This window comes from Cuculus canorus, chromosome 6, assembly GCF_017976375.1.
Source record: "Cuculus canorus isolate bCucCan1 chromosome 6, bCucCan1.pri, whole genome shotgun sequence".
Taxonomy (NCBI): Eukaryota; Metazoa; Chordata; class Aves; order Cuculiformes; family Cuculidae; genus Cuculus; species Cuculus canorus.
The window spans coordinates 20,594,939-20,607,244 of NC_071406.1; the positions used below are offsets into that span (position 1 = coordinate 20,594,939).

Consider the following 12,306-nt stretch of genomic DNA (forward strand, 5'->3'; position numbering starts at 1 on the left):
ACAGTGTGATAGCATAAGTAATAAGCATTTGTACTAATGAAAGAGACATCAGTATCAACATCATAGCAAACATCAAGTAAAGTTTTAAGGCAGAAAGTATATTATGGTAATAAAGCCCCACTGAAAAAAAAATCAGTGCAGCTCATGTATATTTACCAATCTGAACGATCGAAGAACTGAAAGTCCTTCCACATCTGCAAGACCAAGCTCAACCAAGCTAAGGGTTACAATAAAACCATCAAAAATATTCCAGCCTTCCTGAAAATAATAGTAAGGATCCATTGCAATTATCTTGAGAAACATTTCTGCTGTGAAGATTCCAGTGAAGACCTGAATTAAAAATGCAGTTTGTTATTTCATTGTGAAATATAATAATACAGATTTAGCTGTTTTCCAGGTTTTTAATTCAAGCTACATATCTGCAATGTCATATCCAAAACCGACACTTAAAAATAGCTCATTGTAGTGTAGTGATTTATTATGTTCACCTTCCCTTAACAAGTGCCATACAAGCCAAGTGATTTTTTTAAAAGAATTAAATTTTACATTAAACAAATTACATAATCTTCTGGTTTATAACATAATCCAGTTTCAACTCTATCAGGATATGGACTTTCTCATGTACAAACTATATCTTAAGTTTGATTTTTATAACATAAACGAGAACGGTTTCCGAGAAATTACATGGCATAACATCTTTCTTGATATACTAATTACATTATAAAACAGCATGAATGAAGCCAGATCTAAAACTCAGAGGGGCAGCTCCTTTGCTGGCATAAACTACCATAATCCCATTCAGTTCAACCGAGACAAATTTATTTACACCACATGGGGGTCAACTGAGACACCACAATTTGCCAGGGCTGAGGAACTTCTGCCTGAGTGTTGCCAGTAAGTTCCGTGAAATTGATTGGCTCAATCACTTCAGTGTCAGGAATGAAAGAGCATTTAAGAATGCATTTTAAACATGATATTGCTGGTAATGTTTTTTCATCACGGGACACTATGCTGAATGAAGTAGGAATCTTATTTAGGAATCACCTATGTAGTGACCCTGTGTAGCTTTGAGAGAAGCCTTAGGAGAATTTTCGGTAGGATAGAAAGGTTCTAAAGCTACTCTTAAAGCTGCTGGAGTCCTGATCTGAAATGCTTTCTTAGGTTTTGATAACCCACTTTCAAGCAAGCTGAACAGAAAATGGGGCAGCTAAAGAGAATAATCTAACTGGGATAATCAGGAGACGGACAAGAAGAATCTGACTTGCTCTGCCTAGGAACACCAAAGCTCAAGGCAGATTTTATTATGTTCTTTAAAGTGGTACTACTGGAGCAGGCGAACCCTGAGAGCCACTGTATTGGAAAGGGGTTTATGTCAGTGAGCCCAAGACTGGAAGTGCGTGGTTCTTATAGCCCGGCTCTCTCGCACTCCCGTTCTAGTCAGATGTACACAAATATTTATACGGCATTTTCTTGGTTGGAAAACAAACCTATAAAATGCTACAGTACAAGATTTTACATTGTACTAGGAAACTTGGATTCAGAATTTCCCTTATTTTAAGTATATGAAAACCAGCTATGCATATATCTATTAATATTCCCTTCTAAATTCTGTAGTTATTTATATTATCTGAGATACTTTTTCCATCATTACAAAAGCAAAGATTATTATAAGTCCCATTATAAGAAATAAATTCTTGAAATAGAGACAAAGTAGGACTGCAGCTGCTGATACTTCTGTGTGATCAAACCTGTCAGTTCAAAAGCAAAAATTAACTCCTGAATTCTTTAATAATTTATCTTTTTGAAGTTAAAGGGAGAAAATACAGTTGACAACACGAGGAAAAAAATAGCTTACTAATTATCTGATGATAAAAAATATAAAAACTATAAGAGGAAAAAGAACTGCAGGATATTTCATAGTTTTACATAAAGCATATAAAGAAAACCATCCACATACCCATGTAAAAATTCTTCTACTGAAGAAAATTCTACAAATGCTTTTAAATGGTTCTTTTAGCTACTGTAAAACTGTGCTCAGGGAAGAGCAATTAAAAATGCATTCATAATTTAAAGATTTCTATTGTATTGATTGAAAAAGTAACACTGTGTTTATTTGTATAGCGTCTTTTTCATGGAAGTAAAGCATTTCCTGGTTTAATGCTTAGACAAATAAACATTTGTTTAAAATGGACTTGACTTAATGTAGCATTGATGCCTTTTTAAAAATTTTTCATTTGGCTTAGAAGAATGCAGTAATATATTGATTTTACAGTATCCTGTTACATGAGCCAGGGTTGACAATGAAATTTCAAAAAATGTTCTGATAGAGTCATATCTAGAGGCGAATAAATGTCCAATATATCTACTTTCTAAAGAGTAAAAAAACCCAACACCTTGTTAAAGTTGTTTCTTTCAGTTATTTCAGAGGCACTTCCTTCCTAATCATGAATATAAAAACCCAATAGACTTACCAGATTTCCAACTGAAAGTACGTTATTGAATTCATCAGTCATCGGATAATGTTCCATAGCCATAAAGAGTGTATTTAAAACAATGCAAATTGTAATAGCCAGGTCAACAAATGGGTCCATTACCACTAAGTTGACGAAGTGCTTTACTTTCAACCAATGTGGACTGCAGTCCCAGATCAAGAAAATATTTGCAAATTTATACCAACATGGTGGGCATTTCTGTCTTGATTCTTCAAGTTCTGTGGGAAAAGAAAGTTCATGGAGGTAACTATGTGATTGTTCTGACATTCCTTGATACTCTATGAATTGTGCCAGTCAAGTTGTCAATCAAGCTGGTACTTATTAGCCACGTATAAGCATGTCCATGAAACTTTTTTATAGGGCTTTTCATGAAGATATTTAAAAATTGCTATAAAATCTAATTTTTTTTGTTCAAAGTTTATTTATCCAGCACAACTTCTTTGTATTCCAATCACTATTCTGATCAGTATCAATTTGTACATGAATTCTTATTATGTATTTAATTGTTCCTTGATTACACCTTAGTCTGTTCTTCCCACTAAGTGTTCTATTATTTTTATTACTTTTATTTTTAAATTCCTAGTGTTTAGGTAAAAGTTTTCCATGTAAGTTTCATTCCTGATTCAAGAAAGGAACATTTTTTTTAATCATGTAGAACAACACTTCTTTAAAAAATGACAGAATAAGTATAACTGATAGAAATTCTTATATATTTTAACAATGGTTGTATATATTTGCAAAATGCTCAGTGGCCTTCCTTGTGTCTAATAGTATATTTTTAGTTAATATGTATAAGCATCCACTCAGTTATGACTATCAAACATGACTCTATAGTCCTGATTATCACAGGAGGTAGATGGTGGCAAAACAATGAGATGAGAATGCTTAGTTACATAATAACTTTAATGCACACTTAGGTAATAACTTTAATGAATAGAAAGCTTTGAGTTTACTGATAAATATCCGTCAGTTTGTGGGACAATGTCAATTAAGCTATTTTAAATCAGTTTGTAATTTTAACTCAAGTTTTCAGAACTCCATTGAAAAAACAAGTATTAAATACTAAGCTATACATAGCGCACACCTTCTGCAGTGTTTGTGAGGATGCTAGCGATACTCATGGCTCTTTCCCTTAAAGCTGGATCTTCCAGGTAGTCCATAGAAACGTGGAAAGAGCCCGATATTCTCTTCCTCATTTCTGTTTCTGTAGTGGTGCCCTAGACAGAGAACAATAATAGGTGAGACCATGTTAGAGAGAAGAGACAGGCAAACCATACTACTTAGAACCCTATTACTGTTGTCTTAGCTTGGATACGTGCTTCATGCACTTCAATTTCATAATGTCAGACTTTTATTACTTTTTATCATCTTTTAAATAATTTTTAAAACATATGAGGCAATAGTAACCTATTGTTCAAGACAGAGAAATTTATTTACTTAACTTTTGTATTTTTTTCTTCAAACTATAAAAAAAATTTTAAAAAACTGAAAAGGATTGAGTTCAAAATATTGCATAAAATTTTGCAAAGTGTAATTTTTTTCCTTGTTCCTACTGACTGAATATTCTGGGGTTTGTAACATAATAGCCTTTTCCCCTAGGCAATGTATAGCAAGTAAGAAAAGTCCGACTTCCTCATGCTTCCTCATGCTAGTATCTTTTTCAGTAATGTGAGTAGACAACTTTGAACTAAGCAAGAATGTTTTTTGAGATATCTTCTCTTACATTGTAGGCAGTAAGAGAATGGCAGCAATATGTGCTGCACGTAGGTTCACAAAGCCATTTGTATTTTTGGAAGCCTGTATTGAAATGCGATCTTCCAATGAACTATTTGTTACCTGCACTACAGAACTCCACCAGCAACAGGTTGAAAATATATAGGAATGAGAAATAAATGATAATAAAGAATTGACAGCTTCCTTACTTTCTCAAGGGGTTGATAAGGAAGAATGTTGTCAAAATTAACTAATAATGTTAATTTTGATAAAGCGGTAATAGCAGTATTATATTGATTGCAGTCATATGATAACATTTTTGTATACTATTTCCAATTGTATAGTAAATATGATTTTGCAGACCATAGCCAGATAGACCTTTAGATCAGCAAAAGGGCAGTATAGCATGATAATACAGTAAAGCATAGTGCTTTTACGAATGTGTAAGTAAGTTAATATTTTATTACTCGGAAACTGCAAATTGCATTTGTTAGTAATGAGAATATTTGTAAGTAAATGCTTAGGTTGCAAATCTATCTTAGCTGTTTTATTTATTAAAGATTTTACAAGATGCAGGAGCATTCACAGCTTGACCAACCAGGAAGCATTGCCAAGGGTTCCATTCCGTAGAAAACACTGGCTGGTGCAGTAAGAAAAGGCCACGATGCCTAAGCTATTTAAAACTTTCTTACATTGTCATCGGTAGCTGGTTTATCTATTATCACCTCTGGCAGAAGCTGTCCAACAGGCGATGTAGGAACAGATGGTCCACCAACCAGGGAAACCACCCCATTGCAATCCACAGTGCTGTGCATCTTCCCATTCACTGGAAACACTGCCAGCATCCTGGATGACCTACTGGCCTGACTGATGTTACTGTTGCGCCGTTCACCATGTCTGCGCGGCACGAAAAGAGAATCTCTTCTGCTATCATTGTCTTCAAAAGTGCTGTGCTCATCGTCAGCAAAGTCATTTTCTGATCCTATATCCCTTGCTCGACCTCTGAAGCTGAAAAGACTTGTTCTGCTGTTGCGCCTTGGAGAAAACAGGGAGCCGCGAATGCTCAGCAAAGACTGCAGGCAGACAAAATTAGTGATTAATAGCTGAAACATTCAAATTTAACATTGTTATTAGGATAGCATAAGATATTTTTTCCTTCTGGAGAGTAACCATTTTTCCCAGCTAAATTCTGCTGTGAAATTTTTGTATGTATTTCATTATATTTTGCAGATAGAAACACCATAGTTCTTAGATTCTTAAGACAAAGACAGTTTTGAACACTCCTTTCTCCTACTGTCATTAGAGTTGCTGAGCAGACTAGTTGCACAATACCCATCAAGCAAAAAAGGGCATCTATACATTCACATTCTTTCATGTAGGCAGCATCCTGCACATATTGAACCAACCTCCAAACATCATTGAAGCAGGAGGAAAATACAAAGTGATCATAGTGGAAAAATACAGTAGCATTTTAATAAGTCCAGATAACATAAAATCACTCCAAAAAACCCCAACCCACAGAATCAGAGAGTATTTTAATATGACTTTCAAACAATCCTATGACAAGAATAGAGATATGAGGTTGCATTTAATTCTCTGTGATTTTTACAAGACAATCTAGCAGTTGCAGCACTTTCTTTCAAGCACTAACAACAATAACAAAGTTTAATGAAAATCTTTGTGTTTCCTTTCTTCAGGCAGTAGGATCATATTACAGTATCAGGAAGACTGAAGCAGTTTTGCAACGGCCTATGATGCATTAAATATATGGTTCTATCAAAAATAACTATATGCAATACCTGATGTGGTGAAGAGTACTTTTTTTCATATGTCAATCTATTGCCTTCAATAGATAATCGGAAACCTTTCCTTCTGATGCTGTCTTCTGATTCAGACTTGTGAAATTCATCTTCATCTTTTTCCTCTCCACCAGACTGTTCTTTCTGTTTTCTTTTTTTCCTTCTATTTCTCCTCTCTTTTGCACTCTTTGAGCTCAGTTTTGATGCCTCTGAGGAACTTTCTGAGACTGCTCCTGCTTCTCCCCCAGCGCTGGGCTCTCTGGACTCTGCAGATGCTGTTGCTGCTGCTGCTGCCGCCGCTGCTGCCTGCCATGTTACAGAATGAGTTTGTGTCATTGAGCAAATAATGACATTATGTTTAAGTTTACTTATACAGAATTTCTAGTCCAATCCAAAGATCTTAACACTTCCCATTGAATATCTGCTCCCTACTTTTTTTCTAGTTTTTATTACTCAATTGGCTCAAGATATGTATTGATCACACCTTTCTTCCATCTTTCATGAGTACCTTTTAAATGCAGAAGTCTGACTATACTAATAACATTAACCTAAGAAAAACATAACGAATAATGCATGCCTAGTTTTGAATATTCCTTCTTGATTTTGGCTAGATTTTTCATACTACAACACCTTAAATGCAGAATAGATGATCTCTGAGCTAGATCTGTTGCTGAAAGCCCAACAGGGTGTTTTGTAACTGCAAATTCAGAAAGCAGAGGGTGAATATCTCTAGTAAAATTACTTCCATACACTTCTGCTCCACTACACTATAAATTATACCTGAGCTGCTTCTTGTTGTTTCTTCAGTTGTTCCAGCATCTGCTGAAATTCTGCCTCTTTCTGCTCCGCTTCTTCCAGGGTTGCTTGATTCTGTTCTTCATAGGCCATGGCGACCACAGCCAAGATCAAGTTAATCAGGTAGAAGGAACCCAGAAAAATCACCAGAACAAAAAATATCATATATGTTTTCCCAGCAGCACGCAGTGTCTGGAAATAAGAATACACTTATAAGCAAGAATAGGTTAACAAAAGTTCTATTTTACATATTGTTAAAATTAACATAACATAAGAAAATTTATTTTAGGCTTCTTGCGTTATTGGTACAAACATATTTAGTCTTTTTTTTTTGCATTAAAAAATTCTCACCAATTGATAAAGGTTTTCCCAGAAGTCTTGAGTCATCAAGCGAAATAATGATAAGAAAGCCCAGCTGAAGGTGTCAAAACTTGTGTAGCCATAGTTGGGGTTTCTACCAGCTTTCACACATGTATATCCTTCTGGGCACTGCCTAAAAGACAAACTGGGTGTTAAATAGTTATTTTAATATCATCACCTGGAATTTCCAGGAGAAAATTTGGATTAAAATGCAGATTTTTTTCTTTAGTTAAATAGACTAGAAATACTAGCAGTTGTGATTCTTAACGGCAAATTATTTTAAAGGACACTAGAATAAGTATTCAGGAAAGGCACATAAAAAATAGTTCAAAAAGTTTAATCTAAGCTTCTAAAGCATAATATTCTAAATAGTTTCTTTAATTACTGTTGTAACAGTAATGTCAACGTCAGTGTTTTCTGTTGTCTAAGCCAGTTAGCACCCACATATGCAGCAGCAGCCACAAAATACCATGTTTTTTCCAGCTGCTGTGCCTGTTACTTCTCATCCAGGCAGGAGCTACAGTAATACCAAATTAGTGACATTAGCAATGACTAAGCTCATCTAACCAGTTCACTGAACTCTGACCAGGCACCTAAATCCTCAGTGCAGTGTAAAATCCTAATACTTCTTAGGTGTAAGAAAGTGGTCACTCAAAATAAAGCTGCCTCCTCCCCCCTCCCCCCCCTTCAACTACATGTCTAAAGAACATGAATCTAATTTGTACATAGTGCAAATATAATGAAATTTGGTCTTACCCAGCATCAGAACTATTTCCACAAAGCAGAGCATCATTTTGCCCTTCCAGAAAATAAAAATGACCTGTGTCAAAAAGAATTTTTAAAAAATTATAAAATTCTGAATATGGAAGTGTTTTTACAACTCTATGGAAGAAATAATCTGGCTCTGAAAGTGTTAAGGTGATTTCAGATGCAATTTTAAGCACATTATTTTTTCAGCAGGACCATAAAATTAAAGTAAATGATAATATGAATTGCAGTAAGCACAGTCACTCACAGCACTTGCTTTTAAAATGCCAAAGGTACTAAAAATCCCGCCAAATGCTGCCAGATGTAGATGAAATGTACAATTCTCCCTTCAATCTGATCAATGAACTAAATCACACTTTGTGAAATTTTATTGCATTTATTTATTATAACATTTAAATTGTATGTAAGAAAAAATATCCTGAAAATTTATTTCAAACAGTGACACGGTGACCCTCCTCAAAGCACCTCCCCAGCTTCCAATACTTCTGAAGCACAGCAATTTTGGGGTTAAGGCAGTAGTTCTTTTGCTTCCGGAGAAGATTTACCCACCCTTCATGGGATTTCTTTTCCATTGAACTGGCCTGTTAGATTCCTTTAAAATGATCTCATCTGAAATGCTACCAGTGCAGCTGAGTTTAAACTTGGTTGTGGCTGTGCCGCCCAAGTAGGGTTAAATCAGAAGCTAATGAGTTCTCAGTCTGAGGAGGCATCACAAGCTACAGGCTCAGCACATTGACTCGCTGCAGGAGGGATATGCAGCCCTGGCCAGTTGCACCTCTCCTTTCTGTGAGTGAAATTCAGCATTTGGAAAAGTGAGTTTTTAAGCCGTGTGTAGAACTTGTTCTGACACTCTGTGAAGGACTCAGTTTCAGCACCTAATGATACACCCGTATCTAACAGGATACAATCCTCTGTGCTCTGCAAAGTGCTCAAACCTATGTGCAGCTGCTGTCATTCCGGGCTGGTGTGCATTGCAGAACTGCACAGCACTGAAACACAGCTGTAAACAGTAAAGTTAACTGACATGATGCTGACCACAGCTGGCCCCTATGAGGCAAATCTTATTCTGCACTGTGTCAGCTAATCATGATTAAAATATGCTGGAACATAGCAGCTGGTTTGAAAGAACTCAAACCTGACTTAATACAGTTTGCAGGTAGAGGTCATTCACGATCAGTACTACATCAGCTGAGCTGAACTGCTATAATAGGGTCTGTATTCAAGTTCTGTGGTTCAGACAAGATGTGCCCTGTATGCACACTGTACTTGCCAGCTCCACAGGAAATTATAGCCACCGAGATCTCTCCAAGTGCACTGATACAACCATGACAAATGCTCAAAATATTATCACAATAGGAAAATTTTGATAGCGACAAGCTGAGCAGTATAAGCATGTGTCCCTAAACAGATGTAAAACTCTGATTTGTATTTTACCAAACTAAAATGAAAAAGTCCCTCACTACGTCAAAGGTATATATTTGGTTCGCCTTTATTTGTTTGGGAAATGGGGAAAAATCCCTGGTATTTATTTACAGAATTCTCAGTTGCTTGGGTAAACCTAGAGTAGCGACTTGGAAAGGGGAAAAAAATAGTACCTGACTTACTAATGCCAGGAGTGCTTACATAAAGTTTCTCCAAATGGTATTTAAAAAAAATGAGCTCATTTGCAAAACAAGGGCTTACATGCACTGTTTGTGCATATTTTACACAACTATTGCCATAAAAACTGTGATAATTCCTACAGAAGATAGTGCCACTGCACTGCTCTGAGCTCCAAGTAAGTCCCTTCTTATTACCCTGGGACACATCTTGTTTAAGAACCATTTCTGTTTCCTCTCTGCCCACCGGGTAGAAGGGAGCAGGAAGCCATAAGAAGATAATTTTTCTCTTTGAAACTGCCAGTAAGCAAGGACAAGTTTATTAACTTTGTAATAAGATTCATAATTTCATTATAAATTTCATAATACTTACAAAATCCTGTATAAATACAGCAAAGGGTCAAGTAGCCATTCAATAAAGTATTTTCAGTAACCAGTTCAGCTTTGTTTTTGAAGACACTTCAGGTCTTCTTTAAACCAAATGAAATCGGCGGTGGAGTTTACAGATTCTTCACTAAAAACCCAGAAAATTAAGTTTGAAATTGAATTCTAGGTCTTCTTTAGGCGACTCTGCTTAGACTTTGTTATACCCTATGCCGTGGGATCTCTGTGAATTCATTTGTTCAAGTAAAGCGAGTTTCATAAAAATATTGCATCTCGATTTAAGAAATTCAGATGGGAATCCATCACAGTCATTGATCAGCTGTGTGATCACAGTTAGGAGATGTATTACTTCTATTTGGCACTTGTTTGGCTTTGACTTGCAGCTATTGAACCTATTATATCTTTGTCTGCTAGATCAAAGTTATGTCTATGATGAAATTTCTGTTCCCCATGAGGTTTTTCTCAACTGTGATCAAATCACCCCTTAAACCTTCTCTTTGATATGCAAAGTAGGTTGAGTTCCTGGTCTATCTTGGTATAAAACATGTGTTTCAACTCTTTAATCATTCTGCTCTTTTCTGAACACCCTCCCATTTCTCAACATTGAACTTTATATCGTATTCCAGTAGCAAATGCAGTAGTGCCAAATACAAGGGTAATACTGCCTTCATGGTCAATAATTTATTTATGTGGACAGGATACTATTTAGCTTTTTGAATCCAAAGGTTTAGCCTTAATTTGTCAGCGTTCTGGCTCCTCCACAGTGCCTTAGGTGCCTTAGTGTGTCTATTGTCAAAGGCTTTCCAGTTGCATTTCTATATCCTGCCTCTCAGTCGCAGCTCTGTGATCTTTCATGTAAGCTGCTGTGGCAGTGTTTTCCAGAGCCTATCTGGTACTATTTTTCTTTGTTGTCATGCTGGTTTTCATGTTGCTGTTACTCTCATGACATTATACCTGCAAACACGTTATTATTGCAGCAGGTACTCGTGGGAGACAATTGTCTCTGGTGCGAGATTCAACCCTCTTCCCCCCCTGTTTTCCTACTCCTTGCTTGTAGCTTTTGGATTGTACTAGGTGACCTAATAAAATGCACACATGAGCTTAAAAACCAACCAGCCGTGCAGCACTTGCCCTGATCAAAGTGCGTTCCAATTAGCGCTAATAGCACTGTAAGCAGGAACAACCTGTAAAGAGTCTGAGGAGATGTTAATAAAAACTACACAGTTGCTATGGGAAGAGTATTATGGAGTGGTCACTGTTGCACTGGAAAGGATACCCAGGGGAGGAGGTACCTGGGGACACCATGACTTCTTGTCACCGCTGGCTACTGTGGTCAGTTTTCCCTTTCCCCTTCCTTTTTATTTTCTCTTGCCTTTAATTCTTATTTTTCTCCAAAAGTAACTTTCCAAGTCAGAGATTATGTATGCCACCAGCTACAGTCTTTATGCACATGAACTTGTCTCAAGGTGAATTGCATGGCATTGATTTTTAGGATAGGGAGATTAGGTTTGTCATCTGACATTTAACTTTACTGAAATGCATTCCTTTATCTATTCTCAATTTGCCAGACCACTCTGTATCAGGCAAAATGGTTGGAAAAGTCATACTTCAGGAAATTATCAAAATGGAAAGGTGCATCAAAACAACTTATGAAGAGGTTTGCCTGAGACTGCTGCTATTCAAGGTTTTTAACTAATCTATATGATTGAAGAATGCTTATCAAATTTGCAAGTATTACTGATCTGCTAAGGCTGCTGGTCAGTTTAAGGAAACTTTTAAAGATCCAAGACAGTTGGAAAGGTGGTCTAAAAAAAAAGGTTGCTCTTCTAGCTGGAGCAATGAACTGTGAAAATGAAAAGTGGGAACTCAATAAGGTAAAAGTTTGTAAAAGATTCAAGGGGCAGGTAGACCACAAGCTGAAGAGGATTTAATGATGTTATGACTATGAACAGTGGCAAGCCCTAGCACAGGATATACAGAACAAGAGCCTAAGTTACTATACTGCCACATTATCCTTCTCTACTTAGTATGCCTCGTGGGGAGAAGAAATGCATAGATGTGGGCACTGCACTTTGAGAAGGATGTTTACCAACAATGATCCCAACGAGACATCAAGATCTAGAAAACAAATTGTAGGAGAAAAAGGTTAATGATCTAGGTTGCTTAGCATACAAAAAGACTGGAAGAGGAAAGAATAGGGCATAGCAACATAAGAATAAACTCTAAATAGCTCAGAGTCAGTGATTAATACTAGGGAACAATTCAGGTGATCTTGCTTTGGAATATGGGAATGGAAAATGTTTAAAACTCTTAGGTAATTTTAAGAATTCCTTTAGACCTCTTTCTGTCTCAGAGGAGATTTGGATTTGGCAGAGGGAGCTGAGAAAAATAGGTGCG

At 36.4% G+C, this 12,306-nt stretch overlaps 1 protein-coding gene across 7 annotated transcripts in view; it reads right to left on the minus strand.

The window, feature by feature from the left end:
* The window catches only part of LOC104054538 (sodium channel protein type 1 subunit alpha), a 108,667-nt gene that overhangs the window by 38,412 nt on the left and 57,949 nt on the right, over positions 1 to 12,306 (minus strand). For 5 of the 7 annotated variants that reach the window (XM_054070652.1, XM_054070649.1, XM_054070648.1 and 2 more), the window contains 8 exons: positions 7,916 to 7,979; positions 7,151 to 7,292; positions 6,785 to 6,991; positions 6,005 to 6,310; positions 4,898 to 5,278; positions 3,577 to 3,709; positions 2,472 to 2,710; positions 157 to 330 (listed from right to left, as the gene is read on the minus strand). In XM_054070652.1, coding sequence (XP_053926627.1) covers positions 157 to 330; positions 2,472 to 2,710; positions 3,577 to 3,709; positions 4,898 to 5,278; positions 6,005 to 6,310; positions 6,785 to 6,991; positions 7,151 to 7,292; positions 7,916 to 7,979 — 1,646 coding nt within the window. The remainder of the gene's footprint in view (positions 1 to 156; positions 331 to 2,471; positions 2,711 to 3,576; positions 3,710 to 4,897; positions 5,279 to 6,004; positions 6,311 to 6,784; positions 6,992 to 7,150; positions 7,293 to 7,915; positions 7,980 to 12,306) is intronic. The other 2 variants (XM_054070653.1, XM_054070655.1) reach the window with 1 other exon arrangement.